Below are 26,816 nucleotides of genomic sequence, written 5' to 3' on the forward strand. Positions count from 1 at the left end.
GAAATAAAAATGAGACACTGGCGCTTTCCTACCTATTTGTTGAAAAGAGAGGAATTTAAGGAATGGGTGGGAAATTATTTTGGGAGTTATTAGAGAAGGCAGAAATATAGCTTGGGAGTGGGATAAAATTAAAATGTGGAGTTTAAAAACAGGGTGAAAATAAAAGAAAGAGAGATATGGTTAAGAAGCAACAGGTATTATTTAGGGGGACTGACAAATGTTAAAGTATTGCAGAATAAGGGGAATCTCACAGAACAAGAAGAGGATTAACTGCAGAGTGATACGCAGAAAATAAAGTATTTCCTTGATAATATGCATACGTTTAGATAGACTGCTGTTAAGAAAACTGTTTTTTTTAATGATAATGCCAGAGCACAAAAACTTTTAATGCACTGGCTCAGGCAACATAAAGTAGAAAGGACTGTTGAGAAGCTTAGGGAGCCTATAACAAGGAAGATAACATGCAATCCTATAGAGATACTAGAAATATTTTGAAAATTTTATGGAAGTCTGCATAAAGTAGAGTAATACAGAGATCAAGAAAAGGTCAACGAATGTAAAAAACAATGAACTAGTAAAACAAACAAGTTATTAAATAAGTCCGCGTGTTGACAGAGTCATCAAGAAAAGGTCATTATCTTCTTTCAGGTGTTCCCATTAGGGGGCGCCACAGTGGATCATCTGTTTCCATTTCTTCCTGTCTTCTGCATCTTGCTCTGTCACACCAACCACCTGCATGTCCTCTCTCACCACATCCATAAACCTTATCTTAGGCCTTCCTCTTTTCCTGTTACCTGGTAGCTTCATCCTTAGCATCTTTTTCCCAATATACTCAGCATCCCTCCTCAGCACATGTCCAAACCAACGTAATCTTGCCTCTCTGGCTTTTTCTCCAAACCTTCCAACCTGGGCTGACCCTCTAATATACTTACTCCTAATCCTGTCCACTCTCGTCACACCCAGTGCAAATCTTAACATCTTTAACTCTGCCACATCCAGCTCTAACTCCTGCCTTTTTGTCAATGCCACTGTCTCCAACCCATATAACATAGCTGGTCTCACTACCCTCTTGCAGACCTTCCCTTTCACTCTTACTGGTACTCATCTGTCACAAATCACTCCTGACACTCTTCTCCGCCCAATCCATGTTGCCTGTACTCTCGTCTTCACCTCTCTTCCACACTCACCATTACTCTGAACTACTGATCCCAAGTATTTAAACTCATCCACCTTTGCCACCTCTACTCCTTGCATCCTCACCATTCTTCTATCCTTCCTTTCATTCACACACATATATTCTGTCTTAGTCCTGCTGACCTTCATTCCTCTATTCTCTAGAGCATATCTCCGTCTCTCCGGGGTCTCCTCCACCTGGTTCCCTACTCTCACTACAGATCACAATGTCATCTGCAAACATCATAGTCCATGGGGACTCCTGCCTGATCTTGTCTATCAACCTGTTCATCACCACTGCAAATAAAAAAGGGCTCAGAGCTGATCCTTGATGTAATCCCACCTCCACCTTAAACCTACAGATCAAGAAAAGGTACAAATGGAAATGTTTATGGAGGAATTATGCATGCCAAAGTTAGAGGTATGCGAGACCCAATTACTAGTAGGATAGGAGGAGTTGAGATAAAATGGTGATGTACATCCAGTCTACAGGAAAGTCCCCAGGAATACAAGGAATTCCTGTGGAAGTTTGGAAGCTAGGAGGGAAAAAACTGATAGAGATCTGGAAGGTTTGTTTAACAGTATTTTAAGAGGAGGAGAAGCACCAACTTCCTGGAAGAAAGCAGTGGTAACAGTAATACCTAAAGAGGGTAAAGATCCATCACATCCAGCTTCATACAAGCCCATTTCAATACTAAACCATGATTATAAAGTGTTTATTTCTATAAAGGATAAAAGAATGGCAAAGATGATGCCAAGATTGATAGACGTGAATCAATGTGGTTTTGTGGAGGGGAGGCAAACATTTAACAATATTAACAGAACACTGATGATTCAGAGGGAAGCTGAATGTAGGAAAATACCACTGTTGGTGGGTCTTGATACAGAGAAAGCATCTGACAGAGAGAGCTGGAGGTTTATGAGCAGGACAGCAGAAGCATCCCTGACAAAATTATAAGTTTGATTACAAGGATATATGAGGGATAGGAAGTGAAAAAAAATTAAATTGGGTGGGTTCCTCTCTGATAATTTCTGTTTGAGCAGAGGAACCAGGCAGGGGTGTCCTCTTTCCCCTTTGTTATTTGCACTACATTTAGAACCACTGGCAAAGAAAATACGAGACTCGGAAATTCAGAGATATAATTGGTATGGTAGTCAGGAAAAACTGTTTCTGTTTGCAGATGACATTATTTTATACCTGATAAAACCAGAAAATTAATTTTCAGTGTTCTAGAACATTTTGAGGCAGTGTCAGATCTTTTCAGGATACAAAATTAATGAAGCTAAAACAAAGGCAATAGCTGTAAATTATGTACCCACAGATGAATTGGTTCAGCAATATCCATATTTAAGGGGACATGATAAAATGAAGTACTTAGGAGTATAGATTAAAAAGGATGGCAGCTATGGATATGTGGGAAGAGACTAAACAAAAGATAATACAAAAAACTGAGAAATTGGAAGCTCTGTTATATGCATATGGATAGCACGATACAAGTAGATAAAATGTTTTTAGTCCCTTAGTTTTATACATAGGTAAGGCATATTTTTTATCAACCAGAAGAGAAGTTGTGGATAGCAATTAATAAAGAGCTGAAGAGTGAAGTGGGATAAGCTGATTCTTCAGACTGAACAAGGGAGTTTGGGATTCCTCAATACGAAGGGGCATTTCAGAGCTACACAGTTAAGGCTCCTCCTATACATAGTACAAGCAGAAACCTATAATTCAGGGATGGAAACGGATGATGAAGAAACAGTGAGAAAACTCATGAAACAAGGAGAGACTGGGATTTTGGATGCAGATCCTTAAGGAGAATAACAATAACTATGCAGAATATTATATTTATAAAGTAGCAGAAAGTATTCTAAGAACTAAGCCAATACTGGAATGGAGAAAGGAGATTCTGCTGATAGGGATGACTGTTATTAGAGATACATACAACAGGCAAAAGGGCCTAGAATTTATTGGAGAAAACTGACAAAAGAACCAAGGTATTGGGAGCAAATAATTAGAGGGAAAGGTAATAGAATGGAAAGAGACCAATAATGCTTTGGACTGCAGAATAGAGAATGCTTTCTCTATCAAGGATTTATATCAGAGTATAGGCAAAAAAAAAATATGGGAATCCTAAGCAAAAGATCAGCACTGGTAGAGTTTTTAGTAGAATCTGGAGCAGAAGCTGCTGTTAAAAAAATAGGGTCTATGTCATATAATCGTACTTCCAAAATTTGAGACACCATATGTTCGAATTTGGAAGTTCGAAATATGACAACAAAACCCTAGAACAGCGAATTTTTTTCCCAGGGAAAAAAATTTGCTGTTCCGAAAAACACACACACAACACAAGCACACCAAACACCTAATAAACCTACATTACACCTTACATACACAACTATCTATGCACTAACCTTAACCCAAGACCTAACCCTAAGGTCAGTCACTATTGCACACTTACCTTACCCACGCCCTAACCCTAAAGTCCGTCACTATCGCACACTTACATTACCCGCGCCCTAACCCCAATGTCCGTCACTTTCGCACACTTACCTTACCCGCACCCTAACCCCGACGTCCGTCACACTCACACACACCCGATCCGTAACTTTTGCACCACAGTGCAGAAAATGTCGAAGCTGCAGAAACAGCCAACCAAATTCTTTCCCTGGGAAAGAATTCGAATTTCCGCGGCTTCAACATTTCTATTTTTCGAACTTCCCCATTCGATCTTCCAAGACTCGACATTTACGACGGTCGATTAAATAACAGGAACCCAAAAAATAGTTAGTAGAGCATACACAATATTGCATGATAACTATACGAATCACAGGATGTTAGAAATGATTAGGAAGAGAGTTTGGATAAGCAATTCACAAAGAAAAAATGGGGAGATATATGTTTGTCTCCCAAATATGCAACAAAATGTAGAAAATTTAGGATCTTTGCTTGGAAGTGTTGACATAGGTACTTTTATACCCAAGATAGACTTCAAAGGACTTTTCCATAGGTACACAGCAAATGATGGGGGTGTTTTGATGTGGAAGAAAGGGGTAATTGGGAACATATTTTCTAAGGGAGTAATGAGCTGTCAGACTTTAAAGATTCCCCGCAGACTACTCTGTCAGAAATACTGGGTAAGCAAGTCAGTGTAACTAAGGAAATGCTTTTTTTGAGCTATGATACAGAATTAGAATTGCCTAGACACAGTAAGGCCTTGCAGTGCCTAATTATGGTGGCTGCCAAAAAACCAATAACTAGAAACTGGAAATCAAAGACTAAACCAACTTTCCTAGAAGTAGTGACTATAGTAACAAAGATAAAACAACTGGACTTGGGATCTTTAGAAAAAAAGGTAGAAGCAAATTACATAGGAAAAATTGGAAGTGTAGGAACAATACATGCAGAGAAGGAACAAGGTTTAATAGAAGGCAGGATTCGAATGACCTATGTAATATTTGAGTGACAATGACTGGATAGATTATAACTGATGTATAATGTTTGCAACTAAAGTAATGTCAATATTGTTTGTGATGTATAATGCTTGCAAATAAAATTATGTCAATATGGTTTGTTTTCATTTACATATCTGTATGACTGCCTATGTCATACATGATCATTTAATAAAGATGTTTCTTGTTTTAAAAAAAAGAATACCACACAGTCGTAGTATGTGTTTGTGCATCTCCCTTAGCATTAAACATTAACTTATGCATGGGACAAAAACAGAAAAAAAAGCAGAAACTGAAGGAACAGACACTGATGGGCAAAATTGAAGAAGCAAAAAACTGATTCATTTCTAAATGTCACAGCAAGAAAATGTTATACAATCCACATACACTTACAAAAAAGGACAAAGCACATTACTGCTACTTGTTTAGCATACTACACAGTGTCATTACATGACGGAGTCTTTCATATTCCTTCAGTCTATGGATGGGAAAAGATTACAGCTGGTCAACTGTTCTCTAAACACTATTTCAACTTCATTCATTTTTTTGATCTCCTCAGGCCTAAAAAACACCCCATTTAATAAAACTGATTTCATGCCTTCAGTTTAACCTTACATCTCAACATGACACCCATTTCATTATAAAAATAAACTATCACTGCAGGCTGTGAGATGATCAGATGAACAGAAAAAAGCGGGTAGGCAACAGACAGAGACGACATTATGAGCTTAAACCTTAAACATGAACTAGAACTGCTCATTCACAAATTATCCTGTAAAGCTGCCATCTCCATTGTCATACAGGCTGTTTTTCTGACTAGCATGATTGTGACTGGGCTTCGAACAGCTAACCTAGAATCCAAACAGCCAGCTGGGAGGGTAGCAGTCAGGAGCCAATCACTAGCTATGCTATCCTGGAGGAGGGAGTGGACATACCCACCAAAAAAAAAAGCACCACTTTATACAGACCAGAAGGCTAGCAGGTTAGCCTGAAGCCCATGAAGTGCATTGGCTGAACCTGTGAGAAGACAGTATGATGTTAATATGACACAGGTGTTGCAGAGTCTCCTGTGCAGTCGGCATGTGGGTGCACTGCGCGTTAACACTGTAAAGCAGACTAGAGAGTAGGCACAAAGCTGACAATTTTTTGGCAGCTAAGAATGATTACAGGATTAAGGCCCTAAACTGACAATGAGCTGCTACTGGAGGTCATGGGTATAGGGTTTGATTCCTTTCCACTGCCATTTGCCTACTATGCAATTCTCAGCTAGTAATTTAACCAAGGAAAATAGGCTCCATGAAGCCAGTAAACTGAGTCAACAGCAACAACACCAGCAAAATACAAAATGCATTCGGGACTCAGAAACACCAATAAAAACTTTTAATCTCAGTAATTTAACTGCGGTGGTACAGTGGTAGCATTGTCGCCTCACAGCAAGAGGTTCTCCTGTTCGATTCTCAGCTGGAGTGCCTTCTGTGTGCAGTCTGCATGTCCTCCCCGTGGTCGAGTGGCCTCCAAAAGACATGCGTGAATGGGCGTGCCTTTGCTGAAGGTTGGGCGTCGGGCTGGCAACTCGGCACCATAAAAATCTACTGCCAATCATTGGCGGACCGGAGTTCCGCTGTGGCGACCCCTAACCGGGAAAAGCCGAAACAACAAACAACAATCTCAGTAATTTAACCAGACACTGTTGCCAGGGTGCTCCTGAAAAGGGAAACTTTATCCAGTGGGTTTACTGGAAGGAAATAGATAAAAAAAAAAAACTCTCAAGATCACAATAAATAAGGTATCATACACAGTCAAACTCTACTGTACACTAAATGACTTAAAACATTTACACAGCAATATTTAACTCAGACTCAAGACAAACTACATGGACATATTCCAATTAACAATTCAATTAACACAGTTAATATACACGGAAATACATTGGAAGTCCTATCAAGGTAGAAAGTACATAGACTTGAAGTCAGGAATAAACTTAATTCAAAGCTGTTAGCCACATAAAATGCAAACTTCACACTAACCGAAATATGCCCAGTAATAAGCACATTCTTAAGTACCCATCACTGCTGTTTAAGGAGATTCAGCAACAAAAACAGGAAAAGAGTAAATCCATGAAGGGCTACTAAATCACACTTCAAATGAGTCAGATTCTTACCTTCTTGTTCCTCCTCAAAAATATTATGCATTTTTGAAGCAGTTCCAGCAAATGGAGAGGATATGTTTGAAGCTGGTGATTTCCGTGGACTTTCAGAAGCAGGCTAGTTCAAAAGTTGAAATCAGAAATGAATATACTAAAAAAATTATAAGGTTACTAGAAAAAAAAATTAAGTCACAATTTCACTTTAAAAAAGCATGTGCTAGATAGAACTGTCCACAAACTGCTGTTGAGGCCTGTACTTTCGTTGTCACTATTCATAACTCCAGTCATGGAGTTAAAGAAAAAACACTTTTTTTCAGTTTCTGACTGTAGATAAAAGTTATTACTTACGATAATGATAGATCTGGATGCACAGATCCATCCTCATTAACAGACAGCAGGACCAAAGCCAGTACGCGTTGCAAGAGCTTTTCAAGCTAACAAGTGTGTTCCATTTACTCAATGAATTACTTGGATTTTCCTCTCCAGATCAGTGGTATCCTGCCTACAGCAGATTACGCTAAACACAAGTCTTCAGACCAAGTCAGCAGAGATGAGGCAGAAGGAGAAGGAGTATGTTAAATCTAATGGAGTTTTTCATCCAGAAACGTTCATAGGCAAGTTGCCCTTGTAGGCCATTTTACGCCCAGTAAATTTCCATTTCAAAGATGAGAATCAAGCCTGTACCTGGTGTCTGTCAGGTAAACACTTTAACCAATACACCAACTCCCAACCCCTATCCAACTCTACTCATCATCTTCTTTCGGCTGTTCCTGTTAGGGGTCGCTACAGCGGATCATCTGTTTCCATTTCTTCCTGTCCTCTGCATCTTGCTCTGTCACACCAACCACCTGCATGTCCTCTCTCACCACATCCATAAACCTTATCTTAGGCCTTCCTCTTTTCCTGTTACCTGGCAGCTTCATCCTTAGCATCTTTTTCCCAATATACTCAGCATCCCTCCTCTGCACATGTCCAAACCAACGTAATCTTGCCTCTCTGGCTTTGTCTCCAAACATTCCAACCTGGGCTGACCCTCTAATATACTTATTCCTGATCCTGTCCACCCTCGTCACACCCAGTGCAAATCTTAACATCTTTAACTCTGCCACATCCAGCTCTGACTCCTGCCTTTTTGTCAATGCCACTGTCTCTGACTCATATAACATAGCTGGTCTCACTACCCTCTTGTAGACCTTCCCTTTCACTCTTACTGGTACTCGTCTGTCACAAATCACTCCTGACACTCTTCTCCACCCAATCCATCCTGCCTGTACTCTCCTCTTCACCTCTCTTCCACACTCACCATTACTCTGAACTATTGATCCCAAGTATTTAAACTCATCCACCTTTGCCACCTCTACTCCTTGTGTCCCCACCATTCCTCTATCCTCCCTCTCATTCACACACATATATTCTGTCTTAGTCCTGCTGACCTTCATTCCTCTTCTCTCTAGAGCATATCTCCATCTCTCCAGGGTCTCCTCCAACTGTTCCCTACTTTCACTACAGATCACAATGTCATCTGAAAACATCATAGTCTACGGGGACTCCTGTCTGATCTCATCTGTCAACCTGTCCATCACCATTGCAAATAAGAAAGGGCTCAGAGCTGATCCTTGATGTAATCCCACCTCCACCTTAAATGCATCCGTCACTCCCATTGCAGACCTCACCTCTGTCACACTACCCTCGTACATATCCTGTACCACTCTTACATACTTTTCTGACACTTCCGACTTCCTCATGCAATACCACAATTCCTCTCTAGCCACCCTGTTATATGCTTTCTCCAAGTCTACAAAAACACAATGCAACTCCTTCTGACCTCCTCTGTACTTCTCCATCAACATACTCAGAGCAAAAATCGCATCTGTAGCACTCTTTCCCGGCATGAAACCATACTGTTGATCACTAATCATCACGTCCCTTCTTAACCTAGCTTCCACTACTCTTTCCCATCACTTCAGTTGTCACACTTGGTCTGAGGAGGTCCAACATTGTCAAGAGCAAGACAGAGTCTCCAGTTAAGTGTTCCTCATGGGAACATACAGAGTACTGTGGCCCTCAAAGAAGACTCAGACTTGGATGCCACATCTAAATTATAGTGTACTGTCTTGTGAAGGTATTCAGTGAGGGTCATGTAGATGCAGCACAAACATGCAAGGCCACATTACAGAAAAAGATTTATGAAGCAGAAGCAGCTCTGCTACAACATCTCCTTGAAATAGAGGCCAGATACTTAATATTCATAGCAAAACTCAGTGCAGTCTGTTAGCCATTTACCCAAGGCCACTGTGGACACTTTACTTTCAAATTTTTTGTAACAAAAGGAAATGAACATGATTTTTTTTTCTAAAATATTTAGTTCTAGCAACATAAAATATAAACGGTCTACATACATTCATATAATGTAAAAGGTATTTTCTTCTGGTAAAAAGGTAGCTTGGAAAGAAAAACAATTGGCTAAGTTTACTTTCAATAGCTATCTTAGGCATAAAAGGAGGATTTGTTTGCATGGATACCCTATTCTTTTTTTAATGGCTATCCTATTTTTATGAAAGATAAAGTAAAGGAGGTTGATTGACAGAGCTTGCCACTCAGAAATCCTCTTAGCTGATGTTATGACCACAAGGAACAGCATTTTTAGAAGGTGTATTTAAATTCAGGAGATGACACAGACTAAAATGGAAGGCACAGGAACTGTTAAAGCATCAAGACATTCTGATGCCTCAACTATTACATATGAGAACTGCAGACTCTGTAGATCTTCATTTGCTCAGACTGAGTCTTATATCTGTAACCATTATGCACGCAGCGTCCTCGTTAACAATCATGTGATAGATAGAGCTGAAGGATATTATCTGGATTGCCACTGCCATCAACTTTACGGTTCTGAGCAAAGATGGGCCATAGCAGACTGCAACTAAATGAGCTGTGAAACAAACACTTGAGAAATGGGTTTCTTTCTGAGGGTAAACAAATTCTGAAAAACTATGTTCAGACCCCAGCCTATGAACACGAGTAGATGATCTGGACTCCAACAGATAGTTTGCTGTATTCACTGTGACTGCAAACCACTGAAAGAGCCCAGTAAGAGACTCTTAAGTAGAGATCAGACTGCTTGGAGATGGAGCAGCCAAAAAATAGTAATCACACCTGCCCTTGCAGTCACTGGTTTTACTTCAACTACAAACACCTGCTGAATGCCTTGAGTGTTATGGTAAGATGAGATGTAAAGGTACTGAATTCCTAATGATTGGCTCCTACCAGGAGAAAAGATACCTTCTGAACTTACTAGCTATCCCAATGTGGAGGGATGCATCATGGATATCCAAAGAGTACATTCACTCTCCTTATGACAGACTGCACTATGACCATGTGAAAATCTTCCCTGAGAATATAAGTGTTTGGGCTGCCAAAACGTAAAACAGGTCTGTACTTATATTTGGCACAAGTAGCATGAAGTAACACAGTAATCCTTTCTGATCTGGTGGGAACTCTTAGATTTTTTTTCCTTTTACTATGAGGTCTAGTATCAACTTCTCAGCACAACTTTTTAACAGGGTGAGATACAGGGCAATGGAGACAGGTCTGTAAGGGAACTGTACAACATCTGTTCATCACTGTCCTTATTCACCTATTGTGAGTGATTTTGAGCCATACAGGAAGAAGGAGGGACAGATGAACAAATCAGTGTACAGTGGGACAGTCAGGGGAGGCCTCAGGGATTCCATTCTTGACCATCCAAACGTGGATTTCAGCTACCCTGTTATTGCTGGTCTCCCCTTCCTCAGGGGGGATGATTCTTCTGGAAGTTCCACAGCACCCTTGGTTTCTCCCAAACTGCTCGTTTTTTGCTGTTGACCATTTAAAACCACAACTGAAATGGACTTTTTTGCAACCTAGAAAAGGGATCACCAACTCTGAGAATTTTACCCTCTTTATTTGTGTTCTCTATGCGAGTTTCAGCATCAGGGGCAAACAAGAATGAATTTATAAAAGTTGCTTTGGTGTCTTCAGCAAATCTGTGGGCTGCAGCTAGGTGTGCCAATACACAAAATGGGGGCATGCAACTTGGGCTAAACCAAACAAAAGACATCCACTTACCATAATGGCAGATAAGTGTGGTCTCATTTTAATCCAGTTCAACTTTTGTGTTGTCGGATCTAATCAGATCTGACCTCGCCATCTTCTACCAGAGCTCTAGATCTTAGAGCTCTGACTCCTCCCTTACCCACAATTCCCTCCTCCTCCTGTTCGACTTACCTTGGATTGAGTTTACTTACTATTCTAATCACATGAATCAAATTTTATGGAATAGAGTAATAATGTAAAAATGTTCCACACACACTGGAAAATTGATGTGGAACAAACAGACATGGTCTTAGTCAAGGTCTGTCCAAGCCCCAAAAGAAGCAAATGGCAATCTGGAATGGGGAAATAGGGAGGCATGCTAAACCAGATGTAAATCAGACAACACAGATCTATTGTTGTGGTACATACATAACTTTTGTATGATGTTGTCTATTTTCGTCCGATTCCTAAGCTGCCTAAAAGAATCTGGGTGGACTCAAGGATGGACATTACTGAGAATGGTAGAGCCAAAGGAAGCACAAACTCTAGATCACAAATCCAGCTTATCTGATACAAAGGTGTGAAATGATGACCAGGTCACTGTTGCGCAGATGTCACTAGTAGAGACTCTTTTTTCAAAAGCTGTAGAAGTAGCCACTGCTCTAGTGAAGTGAGCCTTAAAATGCAATCCTAGAATTTTATAAACAAAGTAAATGCAGTCTGCCAGCCACTTAGCAAGTCTAACTTTTGATAAATATTGTCTTATTTTTGTTTTGGAAAAGGAGACAAACAGGTTGCCTGACTTTTTGATATCTTTAGTAAGATGTAGGTAAAATCGTAGCAGTCTGTGAACATCTAAGATATGAAGTATGTGTTCACCTTTGGTTGAGTAGTTTGGAAAAAACACAGGTAAGTCATTATATTGATTCAAATTAGTTTCAGATGATACCTTTGGGAGAAATGAAGGGTTTGTTCTAGATACTCTGTCTTTGTGGAAGTTGAGAATGGGTGGCTTCCATCTTCACGGGTAATGACAAGCAGAAAAATGGTCTTCCAAGAAGGAACTGTAAGTCGGTTGAAGCTCCAGGTTCAAAGGATTTTTGAGCCCATGACTGAAGTAACAATGTGATCTCCCATGCAGGGACTGGATCGGAAATGAGAGGTCTTAAAAAGGTTCTTTTAAAGAAGGCATTAGATTATCCTAAGCAAAGCAAAAGATGAAATCATTACATCCTGTGTGAAAATTATAAATGGCAGCTATCTGAACCTTTATAGTAGAGTAAATGGAACCCTGTCAAAAAAGGTCTGAAAGAAATTCCATTATCAATGGAAGGTGGGTCTGAAAAAGGATCTAATCCTCTAGAATATACCCAAAAGGAAAATCACTTCCACTTGTTTTTGTAAATTTGTTTTTGTTGATTCTTTCCTTGAAAAGGATATTACATGGATTACCAGGGAAGACAGCCTGCAGTCTCAGGCTATCATTAAAATGTGAGGAAACCATGCAGTTAATTCCAGGGTGACAAAGACCCAGTAGCGGCATTCTGGATGGGTCACTCAGAAGATCCAAAATGGGACCCAGCACTCAAGGTAGGTGCAGCAAGTAAGGCCAAAGGAAGGGGAATCAAATCAGCCTGGGCCAAAATGGAGAAATGAGAATCGCCATTGTCTTGCACCTCATGGCTTTCTGTAAGGATTATGTCAGAAGAGGAATCAGTGGAGACGGACCCTGTGGAGTGATAACAACAAACGAACTGTTGCACTTGTTGTTCACATATGATGCAAAGGGGTCACAACAAGGTTGGCTCCGGTGGCTGAATATCTCTGTTACTACTATCTGTTTGAATCAGGTAATAGGATACACCTGCTTGGTTTGTCCGCTAGTATAGTCAACATCCTAGAGAGAGATGTGTATTCCCACTAGAAAATGATGGGAAGACATCACACACTGCCAGACTTGCGCGGCCTCCCAGCGAAAAGGATAAGAATGTGTTCTGCTTTGTTTGTTGATGTATCACATTGCAGACATATTGTCCAGGTCAATGAAAATCACACCCTTGGGCAGGGAGTCCTGAAATGCCTGCAACTCTAGCAGAACTGTCCTCATCTCCAAGACACTGACGTGAAGTATGGCCTCTGCTAGTGACCAAGTCCCTTGAAGTGTGTTCATGCAAAATACCCACCCCCCCAGAAGGGAAGCATCCACAGTTACTGCGGCCTGAGTAACAGGTGGGCAGAAAGGTCTTCCTTCTACCACTGATGGAGAAGTTACCCACCATCTTATATGGTTTCTACATACTTGAGTGAGACAGATACTGGTGTGCACAGGCTGAACACTCTGTGACCACTGGATGGATACTATCCACTGCAGCACTCTCATGTGGCTTCTTGCTAATGGTACTAAGGTAATGGGCAGAAGACATTAGACCTAACAGATGAAGAATCAGTCTTGCCTGTGGGCAAGGATGCTGAACAAATTGAAAAGCTACCAGTCTTAATGATTGGATACTAACAATTGGAAGTTTGGCAGTTGGTGAACTGTATCTATCTGACATCCAATGAATTCTTTGTGTTGTGTGGGTGGCAATTTGCTTGTCATATGATTGATTGTTATCCCTAATTGATCTGCAAGACTGAGTAGAAAAGCTCGGTGCTGTAGTAGTAGATCCCTGGAGGTAGCAGTTAGGAGCCAATCATCTAGATATGGAAAGATTTGGATCCCCTGCAGTCATAGACGAGCTGCTACTACTGCCATAATCTTGGTGAACACCAGAGGGGCTGTGCCGAGGCCAAACAGCAGTTCCCCGAATTGGTAGTGACTGGTTCCCACCCATAGAAGGAGGAATCTCCTGGATTGCCTTTGAATCTTGATGTGGTAGTAGGCATCCTGGAGAAGTACAGAGCACACCCACTCATCCTTCCTCAATAGAAGCAGAACAGACAGTACCATGACCATCCAGAATTTCATATGTTTTACAAACTGACAGGGTCAGCAGAAAGGTTTTTATAATGGTGCTCATGGGTATCAGCGACCCTATAAAACCTGTCAGGCTTCTTGGCAGCAGGAGGTTGGGAATCTGTAACAAAATGCAGCTGAGAATGCATCCTTTAAAGTCCTGCAACACTGAAAAGGCACCTACAGGCTCAAGGAGTCCATACAGAAGTTCATAATCCCTCTTCTATGAGTCAAACACTTGTTTCTCCTCCCATCTGAAAAAAGTATTTAATTTTTGCTATGATGTAACTGAAGGAAATTTCCTCATTTCAGGAGTCCAAAGATGGGGTATCGTCTGCCTCAGACTCATAACCAACAGGGAAAAGAATATGAAAAACATACTTAAAGGAAAGTACAGTTGTGTAAGAACTTACCATAACAGTAGATGTCCTACTGATCAGTGTTGTAGTATTCCTAACATATGGGTTGTCACAGCTGATGTCTGGCCAGGGTACCAAAGCTTTACCTTCCCGAGGTCATATGCCCGATGCATGACTTCAACTTCTATGCCTTGGGGTATAAAGATGGACATAAAAGTGTAGATTCTATCTTTAAGCCAGTGGCCTAAGACTACTGACAGATGGACACTGGTCAGTTAGGAGGGGTATAGCTTGAATAGGTAAGAAAACTTACACATTCCCATGTAACAGAGCAGAGAAAAGCAAAGGGGGGGGGAGAAGAAAAGGAAAATTGAAGTGAGGTAGAGAAGAGGGGGTGGAGGGATGGAGGGACTACTGCAACAGTGATCAGTAGGATATTTGCAATTATGGTAAGTTCTTACACAACTGTACTATGTCCTGACTGAAATCATTGTTGCAGTATTCTTGACATATGGGTGACTCCCAGAGCTGACAGGAGGAAGGAAGGGTGGTTGACTACTGAGCAGAAGAGTTGTCCAGCAGTCTGGACAGGACTTAGCAAAGGCAGCCCTGGACCTTGAGAAAGCATCAATTTTGTAGTGTTTGGTAATGGTGTGTACATAGGACCAAGTGGCGGCCTCCAAGGTAGACCTGGAATCTACTCATTGATGAAAAACCCTGAGAAAGCCACTGCCCTAATGGAATGTACTTTCAGGCAGGAAAACAAGATATTACCATACCATGAGCAGCAGAAAGAGATAGCCTTAGATATCCATGTTGCAATAGTTTGTTTCAAGACCAGCTAAAGGCTCATAAAAGGTACAAACAGCTGACCAGTCTTTCTGAAGGATTTAATTTTGTCCAGATAAAATCTGAGTTGCTTTTTATGTCCAGATAATATAAGATCCCCCCAACCCCATTTTGGGGATTGGGAAAGAAAGTGGGTAGGTGAATAGCCTGATTGAGGGACAGCTCATTCAATAACTTAAGCATGAAGGGTGGATTACCCTTGAGAGTCACCCTGTCTTCATGAAAAATAAGAAAAGAGGGAACGGTCACGAGAGACTGTAACTCAAACTCTCCTAGCAGAGGTGAGAACCAAGAGAAGGATAATTTTCCAAATACAGAATTTTAGAGAAGCGGAAGATGCTGGCCCAAAAAGAAGCAGTGAAGGCTTTTCTACCACAAAATGAAGATCCTAAGGGGGAGAGATGGATTTATTTGGTGGGTTAAGATGGATGACTCCTCTGAGGAAAAGCTTGACCTCTACCTCTAGCCATAAATGGAGGGCTAGAGGGAGGCAGACACTGATAGCTGGCAGTTGAGCTTTTATAGAAGAGCAGGCCAAACCTGAATGAAGAGGTAGTTTCACAGAGATACTGTAATACAGCAGGAACATGTGATAAGACTGGGTTCAGGTATGTTTGCAGCACTAACAGGAAAACCTTTTCCATTTAGCTGTGTAAGATTTTCTTGTAGGGGGTTTTCCTGGTTCTTTGTAGAACTTGAACAATCTCTTAGAGAACAGGTGTCTTTGAAGAATTAAAATCCTATCATCCATAGAGTCAGGCTGAGAGATGGAAGATTTGGTTGGAGCAGCAAACCTTTATGTTGAGTTATGTCCACTTGTAGACATATTTTCCTGTAATTTACCTTTGTTAGGTGAAAAACCAAGAGAAAGCAATGCTGCCTCAGCCAAAAAAAGTGTCAATAAAATGAATCTAGGTGTTTCCTTTTGTACCTTGAGAAGAATTTTGGAAGAAAAGGTAGAGGAGGAAAAGGAAGGAGGAACTTCCCTGTCCAGTGGAAGGAAAAGGTTATCTGTCCTCCAGGCTGTGGGACAAGGATAACTAGTACAGAACTGAGGGAGCTGATGGTTGGTTGGTGATGCAAAGAGGTCAATCTGAGTGCCCCACTGAAGCGTGATCCTCTGAAAAACCTCTCTGCTTAAAATTCATTCATAAGGGTCCACCAGGGAGTAGCTTAGGGAGACTGCTAGCACACAGTCCTGAGAAGGGATGCATGTAGCTGTGAGGGTGAAGTCCATTTAACCTGTACAATTGGTAAGACTTGGTGCCGCCCAGTTTATGTATTACATGACTGTGGTGTTGTCAGTGTACACTACGAGTGGCACAGGTTTCCAAATGTGGGTGAAGGTCTGTAGATCTTGTAGAAGAGCCCTTATTTCCTTCAAATTGATATGTTCCTTCAGGAAATGAGGTTGTCATTTGTCCTGCACTTGGTGTGATCCTGTCGAAATCCCTCCATGCCTCATCCAAGGTATTAGTGTGAATCTGTTGAAGAGGAGGAGGTTGTGTGAATGGCAGCCCTGGGTTGGAAATGACCTGTCCCTTCCATCAAACCAGCTCATTTTAGAGGCAAGCAAGGAGGAGAATCAGAGTGTCCAATGGGTTACAGTGCTGGGACCTCACAGATTTCAGATACTTTTGGGTTTTCCGCATGTGAAGTCTGGCCATACAGATGGTGGCTGCTATGAAGCCCAAAGCTCTTAGCATCTCCCTTACTGAACAATGGGTTGCAGAAGAGAGAGTTTGAAAAAAATTGGACAGACTGTGAATTTTCTCCTGGGGGAGGAGGGCATGCATTTTCTTTGTGCCCAGTCTGCAGCCCAGGAAAACCAGGCCCTGTGTAGCGGCCATATGGGATTTTTTTGTATTTTATAGAAAAATCACATCTGCCAGAAGTTATAGGGTGAAGTGTTGATACTATAGAAAAACTTCTGGAGAGACGGCCTGGATCAACAAGTCATACAGGTAGGGGAAAATTCAGATTTACTGAGTGAGACAGAAAGCTACTACTCGAGGTGGACACTTTGTGAACACCCTTGCAGCTGTGAAAAGACCAAAAGGCAGAGAAGAAATTTGAAAGATCAAGGAGCCAGAAGAAAACCTGAGGCATCTCCTGCAAGGAGGATAAATAGGTATGTGCAAGTAGACATCCTTCAGATATAGTGATACTAAGAAAGCTTGGGGGGGGGGGTGAAAGGCAGAAGAGTGTGAAGACAAAGCATTTTGAAAGATGGTACCTTCAAGTTAACTGTTTAGGACAGAGAGGTCTAGGATGGGGCTCCACTGCCCTTCTTTCCTTGGGAATACAAAAATCCAGGAGTAAAATCCTTTTCTAGTCCTTTGGGAATTGCTTGATGGTGCCCTGATTCAAGAGGTCTTGAGTAATGGGGGCAAGAAGGGAAATTTGGTTGTAAGGAAGTTGGATTAATGCCTTTCAGAGGGGGAACAGTTTCCCACTACATGGCATAACTATCCTTGATGGACAGGACCCACTTGTCTGTGGTAACAGATTCCCACTTGGCCAGGAAGAGTAACAGTCTTTGGGAAAGAAGAGTAACAGTGCTGAGGGCAGGGGCGTTGCAAAGGTAGTCAGAAATTTCTGCTTCCAAAGGAAGGACACCCGACTGGAGGTTCCCTATGGGGTTTATCAGAGTACCTTTCCTGTGGGGGGGGGTGTTCTTTATTTCTGACATGTCCTAGGATCCCTTCTGAGGAAGAGGAAGGATGTAGATTTAGATGGGTAGTTCCTATGGTATCTAGGAAATGAAGAGAGTAGATTCTGCCTGCAGTCATTTATAACCTTACCTTGGTCTTGCAGAAGACCACACAGTAAGTCTTTGTCCAAGGGAGAGTCTAAAAGTTTTAATTTGAAATCCTCAGGGATGGGTTGACTGTGAAGTCATGCATATCTGCAAATAACAAATGCAGTGGCAGCTGCCCTAGAAGAGGCATCTATAGCATCGGAACTGCTTAATGCTGTGTCCTGCTATTTGAGTGGCCTGGGACAGTAGGCTCTGAATTTGTTGCTTTGACTTTGCTGTAGGAAGATCCAGCATAACTTTGTTTAAGGACTGCAAGACAGAGATCAAGTACTTTATCATTAGAGGCTGGCAGTTCATAGGAAATTACTAGGCTACTGGCCCTGAGGCCATTATAAGCCTAGCTAAGAGTTTAGCCCATGTTTAGCCAAGTCTGCACCCAAAGCCCCTGTCCAGCAGGGACACAGGTGGAATCCCAGGGATGTATTTTCTGTTTCCCATCCTGTTACCCAGGTTGTGCTTGAAAAGGGATAATGAGGTACTCTGGTTGATGTGGAGAGGGAGTCTAATTCCACAGAAGGGGGAGTCTCTGGGGCACATCTGTCCTGCCAACAAGACCTATTGATGTCACAGACCAGGCTGAGGTTGCCCGTGCAGGTTACTTGAGTGAAGCCTGACTTGCGGATATGCAGCAGTCCCATCAAGGTGGGGTCTGAGATTGCTTTGTATGCCAGACAGAAGTTACCTCTGAGGAGTGTGTATGAAACTGAGTAGAGGGACAAGGGCTTTTAGTCTATCTATGTAGGGCAGATGCTTGAGGCCCTGGATTCTTCTGATGAGGAACCTCTGTGGTCTCTCCAGCTGCTGCATGTGCTTTGCAAGGTACATGCCGAAGGGGGCGTTGTACTCAATAATTGGCCTTATAATGGAAGAATACAGGGATGTTATGACCTCCTTGTCCCTGGATGAGATGCACTTGCTTATGAGGTGGGCCATGTACAAAGCTTTCCGTACAACAGAAGCAACATGGTGGTCAAAAGTCAGGTTGCTATCAACCTGGATGCCCAAATCCCTCACAACTGATTGCTTGCTTATGATGTTATTAATCAGATAATATGTGGGGACGTCACTCTCCCCAAAGGGGGATGATGATGCATTTTTTAGCATTCAGCTTGAGGCCATGTTTCTGGCACCAGTCATTTGGGTGAGACCCTCTTGGAGAACGTCCACATCACTTGGGGAATTGATGACCGTACCCAGCTTGCAGTCATCAGCAAACTTGGTCAGCCATAGTGCATTGGTTTTGGCCTGCACCTCAGAGAAGTATATCCCGAATAACAGAGGCCCCAAGACCGATTCCTGGGGTGCACTGCTCATTACTGGTCTATTGCTTGAGGTGGCTTCCCCTATTTTGATTAAGTGGGTTCCATCAGTGAGCCAGTTTGCTACCCATCTGGTAACATATGGATTGATGCCCAGTTGAGAGAGTTTATCTATTATGCCCAAGTGGGAAATAGTGTTAAAGGCTTTGGCCAGGTCAAGGTAGGTGGTGTGCACCATCTTCCCCTCATCCATGGCTTTGGTGACTGTCTCAAAGAAGTCAACCAGATTTAACAGACATGACCTCCCCTTGACAACGCCAAACTGTGTGGGGTCGAGTGTTTGCAGGTTGCCAATGTCTCTGTTAATGAGGTCCATGATGAAACATTTTGAATGGCAATCCACTAAAAGCAATGGTAGCAGAGGTGCAAACCTTCTTTCCTCATCTATCCATAGTCCTATTGTCTTTGCCTCTAGGTAGGGCATTAGCACTGGGCAGAAGCTTAGATAACTTATCCTAAGAGAGAGAGATACTGCAGAAATGTCTGCCACAGGATTCTTGTATAGTTATTTCAGGTCATCAGGCACTTTGTAAAACTTGTCTTTCAGGAGCTGGTGGTTTGGAATCAGGTGCAGAAGAGGTGGACTGAAAGGCATCCTGGAAAGCCTCAAGGACAGGAGGGACTAGGGAAGGGGCAGGGGTACCTATTTCTATTAGGCTGTAATACCTCTTCTGAACATCAGAGATCAGAGTGGATTGCCACTCAAAATGTTTCATCATGTGCTAGATAGTCTCTCCAAAGGAAGCTGCATCAATAGGGGAATTCGGTGACAACAGAGTTCTCTTCATCTGAACAGATTTGTCCATGAGAATGCAGCTTAGAGGAATAATCTAGATAATGGTTAGAATTATAGTCATGTTCCTCTTCAGAAGACGAGGAAACCAAAGCAGGTTTTTGAGGAGTAGTCTGTGGTTGTGGAGACTCAAAGACAGGAGGTTTCAAAGACGTGATAGCTTAGAACAACTCCTGAGTGAAATCTATGTACTCCTTTTCTCTAGCTGCTGAGGGAGAGGCCACATGCCTGGTCTTCGTTTTTTTCTTTTTAGGTGTGATGTCCTCCTAGATAAAATGTGGAGGTTTGGAACCCTGTCTAACTTCTACTAAATAACATGAGATCTCTTCCCTAACTAAAACTTGAGGGGTGCTGTGAGGCGCCTCGGAAATGATGAGTAGTGCTTCATCTAAAGTATTAGCAGTCTGCAAGGTCTCAGAAGCCATATCAGCCTCCAACAGGGTGCTGGCAGTGGGCAACTGAGAGGTATTCTGGCATACCACAGGTTCTGGAAACTCAGTGGGTAGTCGGAATCTGATACGTTGGACTGCGGATCCATTCTGGGCCTCTAACATTTTTTTTTTTTGGGGAAGAGGGATATACGAAGATGTGGGCTCAGCCATCTTGGATGAGGTCAAGTGTTAGATGCAGAGTTTCTACAAAGGTGTTGAAAGAGGAAAGCCTCAACCCAAGGGTTTTGGGAATAAACAATTGACAGCTTTTTGATTGTGTTCTGGGCCTCAGCAAAAGAAACACTTGATATGTAAGTGCTTGTACAGAATCTGCTGCTGCACTCCCACCTACACCCCCCCACTGACATCTAACAACTTTCAACAAAATAGTATAAGTAAAAAGGAAGGTTCCCCAATGGGGCATTTATCTGGATAAATGATTGAAGCAAAGGGACCAATGGCAAAACTATGATTAGTCTGATGGATGTATGACCTACATTCAGGTTGGCAGTGAGATAGTCTGAGGATCCATGCTCGTACATATGTATATATACCTCAACACATATGAGATGAGGTCACATGTCGAACATACGACCTCGAGAAGGTATCTGGTACCCTTGCCCAGATGTCAGCAATGACAATCCAAATGTTAGGAATACTGTAACAGTGATTTCCACCAAGACATCTCTCTTTCACTTAATAGGTGTGGAAGAAGAAGTAGTAGTAGCAGGAAAGGAGGGCTGAAAAGACCAAATGGCTTTGAACAATTGTTGGGTAGAATTAAGCCAGTCCTCCTGACTTCACTTCTGAGAAGGAGGGATCAGGTGAAAACAAATGCTTTGTCTTCTGAGTGTATTTTCTGAGAGTATCCAGATGTATGATGTATGATCTTCACAGCTGAAGCCATAGGTCTGACCTTCATGAGTGATCTGCCAATGTCTTCCCTCACAAAAACTTGATGTACACCTTCCTTGCCATCTGATAGGATAATCAGCACCTTTCCTTTCCTGGCTGAACTGGCCAGATGAACAGTCTGGTTGGATGTGAGAGGCTCCTGGGCCATAGTGGCCTCTAAGGGGGTCATACAAGAAGGTGCCAGAGGAGCAAACTGACAGTCCAAAGGCTGCACTAGGGCCTCAGTGGAGTCATCAGCCACAGACCATATGACACAGGTTGATGTACGCATATAGTCACTCACTTCTTTTGTCAATTTTTTTCTTTTTACGGAGTACCAATAAGTGTCCTCACACCTCTCATCCAGCAGACACTCGTCCCGTCACTTAAAAAATAGAGCGATATAAAAAAAGCAATCCACTCAAACGCCGAAAGCATTTTGCCACACAAATTCTAAAAGAACTGGAACTTTATTAACTGTAAAGTTCGAGTTGAGGCATCAAAACAACCATAGCATCTTAAAATACAAACTGACGTGCAAGGTGAATATAAAACATAATAACATCAAAAACTACGGACTGAGACACAATAATCGGTTAAGCGCTTTCACCCGTATCAAGTGGGCCTCTTCAGAACACCATTAAAGTGTAACTTCCGCCTTATATAACTTCTAAGGCGCCAAATTCTCAAATTCAAAATTTTTACATCTGCAGCTTAAAGTGACAATGCTACATTGCATGTACCCCATCCTTCTACAACTAAATACAACATCTACTACCTGTATTGATGTCTAATAAACTTGACATTCCACACTAAAATTAATAACATGATGTAAAATAACATATTATAACAATATGTAAAACAATTGTTAAAAAATTATTAAAAAAAGTTATTGATAAAATTATTAATAACCATTATATGAGAACATTTTATAAAAACAATACAAATTCACTGGGCTAACTACCCAAGTCTGCTATATGTGATCTAATACCACTATCTGACATCCTACGTTCCAACCCTTTCCTTACTTATAATTCCGATAATAATAATTATAATAATAATATATATAATAATTCCTTGTCTGAAAATCTACTTTGTCTCTATAATACAGGAACCATACAGGAATCAAGGAAGAGGTTATTACCAAAAAGGGAAGTACAAACAGAAGAATTGGGAAAACAACAGATAGTGAAAGCAAAGGATTGTGATACATATAGTTATATTTTTGGAAGCAAGGGGAACGAGGCTAACTATCTAGTCCATACATGGAATGGTTTTAATATATATATAATTATGCTAATGTTGAGATTAGCCAGGCACATTTTACCCTTTTATCTAAAGGGATGACATTTATACCAACCCCATGTTTTAACTTGGTAGACTGTCTTGTAGAATTAAAGAAGTTTACTAGAATAATGAACCTAGCTATCATGTTCAATAATATTGGTAAAAAAACAAAAAAGGGGGGGAATGAGGATGAGCAAATGAAACATGTGGAGTTGAAGGTGCCTAGCTTATTTGTTCCAGCATATCATCCAATAGTAGAGACGTATGAGAACATTGTATCTAGAGAAATCTACAAACTATATAAGGAATATAAAAGAGTCCAACATGTTAGTAATATAACACGGGAGGAAAGTGAATTACTCAAAGACTTACAAGTAAGTGAGAAAGTAACGGTAATGAAACCAGATAAAGACAGAGGGGTGGTTCCATACGATAGTTTTGAATATACCAATAGGATACATAATATTTTGTATGGATCTAGGAATTATGAAAGTGTTTCACTTAATGAGATAAATATTGCCTACCGGAGAATAGATACTTATATAGAAGAATTCTTTATTGAAGGAAGAATTGATAGAGATATTTACACATTTTTGACAGTCAAGTCTCCCAGACTGGCCACGATGGTAGGCATTCTGAAAATTCATAAGAATATAAACGATCCACCCTTCCGACCTATCATCTCTGGTAGTAAGTCAAAAACTTTCCCTATGGGCAAATATATTGACACTAAATTGAAGCATATAAACAACAATATAGGCCATTTAGTTAAAGATTCGTGGGAATTCTTGAGGAATTATCCCACACGAATATGGAATGACAGCTATACGTTTGTTACTATTGATGTCATCAATCTTTTTTCTAGCATTCCGAAAAAAGCGGGTCTTGAAGCTTTTTCTAACAGCATTATGAAATATGCTGATATACCATGGGATGAGGTTAGTTTAATTATGGAAATGATAGACATAGTACTTGACAATAATTTCATCTTTTATGAAGGTGAACATTTTAGTCAGACCAGGGAAGTAGCTATGGGAGCAGCTTGTGCTTCCATATTTGCTAACCTGGTCATGCTAAATTGGGAAGAACAAGTTCTCTTTTCTAGCACATTTTACAATCATATTGTCCACTATGTGAGATTTTTGGATGACATATATATTTTATGGAATTCCAATGTAGACAAGTTGTTAGAGTTCATCCAGTTTCTGAATGTGAGCAGTGAGTATCTCAAATTTACATATTCTTATAACAAGGAAGGTTTAGCATACCTTGATACTTTGGTATACAAACATGAAGATACCATACAGTCAAAAATTTATAGAAAAGAAACTTTTTCAAATGACTATCTGGCTTACAAAAGTTACCATCCAAAGAGGTTAAAACAGAATATATATAAGGGTCAATGTATTAGGGCTCTAAGGATGACAACAAAGTATGACAAATTGTTAGAAGAGATAGGAAATATCCATACGATGTTTTTGGAGAGGGGATATCCCCAAAATATGTTGGATAAAGTGGATAAATATGTAACAGGTTTACGGGGCACCACTTACAAAACCTTATTAGGTTTAGGCAATGAAGTGAAAGCTGTACAGGGCACTGCTGACAATCTCCAAGCAACAATTAATGCAAACAAATTAATCATCAAAGATCATTAATATTACTATATTGTCCAATATCTGATGAGGTGAAACAAATTATACAGAACTTTTGGTACCTAATAAACAGTGATGGAACTCTCAGAGATATAATAGGTGAAAAGCCAGGAATAGTCTATAAGATGGGAGCAAACATTAAAAAACATTTAGAAACGGGATGTAGACCAAGAGATGTTTATAGGACGGACATTAAACAACATACCACCAAATGTGGATCATGTAAACAATGTTGTTATATTTTTGATAAAAAGGAAATAGTGTTAAGCAATATATTTAGACCAAGAATAAAGTTTGTTAAGGGGAATTGCAACTCTAAGATGGTTATATATATTGCTATAAGTCAGGAATGTCCAAGTTATTATGTGGGGAAAACCGAGAGAAGCTTCAAAAAACGCATTTATGAACATATGTATAATATAAAGAAAAGGGACCCAAAGAGTGCGTTATACAAACATATAGAACTGAATGGTCAAAAACATCAGTTCAAATTCGCTTTGTTGGATATTATTAGGAATGATGCTAGAGGTAAGGATTATAAAAAATTATTGAGTTACCGAGAGTTATGGTGGCAGATATTTACAGATGCCACAACACATCCGGGACTCAATGACAATATTTCCTTGAAGGCCGTTCTTGAAGTGAATTTATAAAGTATTGTATGTTCGGTTTTGTCAACATATTTTAAACTTTTAAACATTTAAGTTTAACTATATACTGTTAACAAGCACATTCACAGATTATTATTAGTTTATATTTCCTGTATTATAAAGATAAAGTAGATTTTCAGACAAGGAATTATTATATATATTATTATTATTATAATAATTATTATTATCGGAATTATAAGTAAGGAAAGGGTTGGAACGTAGGATGTCAGATAGTGGTATTAGATCACATATAGCGGACTTGGGTAGTTAGCCCAGTGAATTTGTATTGTTTTTATAAAATGTTCTCATATAATGGTTATTAATAATTTTATCAATAACTTTTTTTTAATAATCTTTTAACAATTGTTTTACATATTGTTATAATATGTTATTTTACATCATGTTATTAATTTTAGTGTGGAATGTCAAGTTTATTAGACATCAATACAGGTAGTAGATGCTATATTTAGTTGTAGTAGGATGGGGTACATGCAATGTAGCATTGTCACTTTAAACTGCGGATGTAAAAATTTTGAATTTGAGAATTTGGCGCCTTAGAAGTTATATAAGGCGGAAGTTACACTTTAATGGTGTTCTGAAGAAGCCTGCTTGATATGGATGAAAGCGCTTAACCGATTATTGTGTCTCAGTCCGTAGTTTTTGATGTTATTATGTTTTATATTCGCCTTGCATGTCAGTTTGTATTTTAAGACGCTGAGGTTGTTTTGATGCCTCAACTCGAGCTTTACAGTTAATAAAGTTCCAGTTTTGTGTGGCAAAATGCTTTGGGCGTTTTATTAGAGTGTATTGCTTTTTTTATATCGCTTCATTTTTTAAGTGATGGGATGAGTGTCTGCTGGATGAGAGGTGTGAGGACACTTATTGGTACTCCGTGGTAACATTTCATCAGTTTGCTTCGTGGAAGTCATTATACAATTTTTTCATTTTGTTACCTGCGGGAGAAGGTCCACCACAAGAGAATCCAACAACATGACCATTCAGCTCATGCCAAGTTTCTCAGATGTCTGTCTTCCAGAAAAACACAAAGGGGGAAAAACAAGATTAGGAGTTTTTATATGGAATTTTGGTGTCCACAGCTACACTTGCTCTTTCTGATAGACATAAGCAAAGATATTCCACAAATCTTTATAGAAAAAGGAACAGTCCCCAGGGGGATCCTTATCTGCCTGAAGATGAGGTAGCTGAAGCACACTGTCAGTACAAGAAGAAGCAAAGCAGACGAGAGCCTACAGAACATACTAACAAAAACAAAAGTTCTGAGTTTTGCCACATCTGTACACCCCTCTTATACTAGGCCCAAACTCTTGAATTTTGGGTATTCGTATGGCATGTAAGGAAAGAGCTTGAACCTTTGTAGACAGCCCAAATATACGGTATCCTTGGCAGGATATGCTCCATAATGTAACAGTTATTAAAATAGTGATCTGATAAAAAGCATCTGAAATAATTAGGGTAAAACTGGATATACAACATGGCTACATACCACCTTCATCTCTACTTAAGATGCAAGATCAGCAAAGGTTCTTCACAGGAATATGCTACTAATGGAAGAAATTCTGCCTGAGAAACAAGGCACAGGAAGGTGGATAAACACAAATGCAACAATTTACTGTTTAATTACTCTTCCAAAGACAACTTGTATGAACGTAGAATAAATGAGGCACTAAGTACTATAACTTTCCATTATGCATATTGGGAATAAGAGTGAAACTTTGCAATAAATGCAAAAGAACTGATGATGAGGGAAATAGCATTTCTTTTTAGCCCTTTGTTGACATGACGACATAAATCAAACATGACAGTGCACAGACACATGCACTGGAGTTGGAAAAACTTCAGATTAGGCAAATAGATTTACACCACAGGAAAAGTATAATCCTCTTGAATGACTCCTAAAATGTGATGAGATTTATCTTTTGGACTGACAAGGGAAACATTTCC

The 26,816-nt window shown here is 40.4% G+C and overlaps 1 protein-coding gene across 7 annotated transcripts in view; it reads right to left on the reverse strand.

Moving 5' to 3' along the window:
• LOC122815888 (ankyrin repeat domain-containing protein 26-like) overlaps nt 1-26,816 on the reverse strand; it is a 2,190,206-nt gene that overhangs the window by 1,624,256 nt on the left and 539,134 nt on the right. For all 7 annotated transcript variants that reach the window (XM_044088730.1, XM_044088728.1, XM_044088731.1 and 4 more), the window contains exon 13: nt 6,782-6,884. In XM_044088730.1, the coding sequence (XP_043944665.1) occupies nt 6,782-6,884 (103 nt within the window). The remainder of the gene's footprint in view (nt 1-6,781; nt 6,885-26,816) is intronic.

The sequence above is a fragment of the Protopterus annectens genome, chromosome 11.part0, assembly GCF_019279795.1.
Source record: "Protopterus annectens isolate FY-2018-M chromosome 11.part0, PAN1.0, whole genome shotgun sequence".
In the NCBI taxonomy this organism is placed as follows: Eukaryota; Metazoa; Chordata; order Ceratodontiformes; family Protopteridae; genus Protopterus; species Protopterus annectens.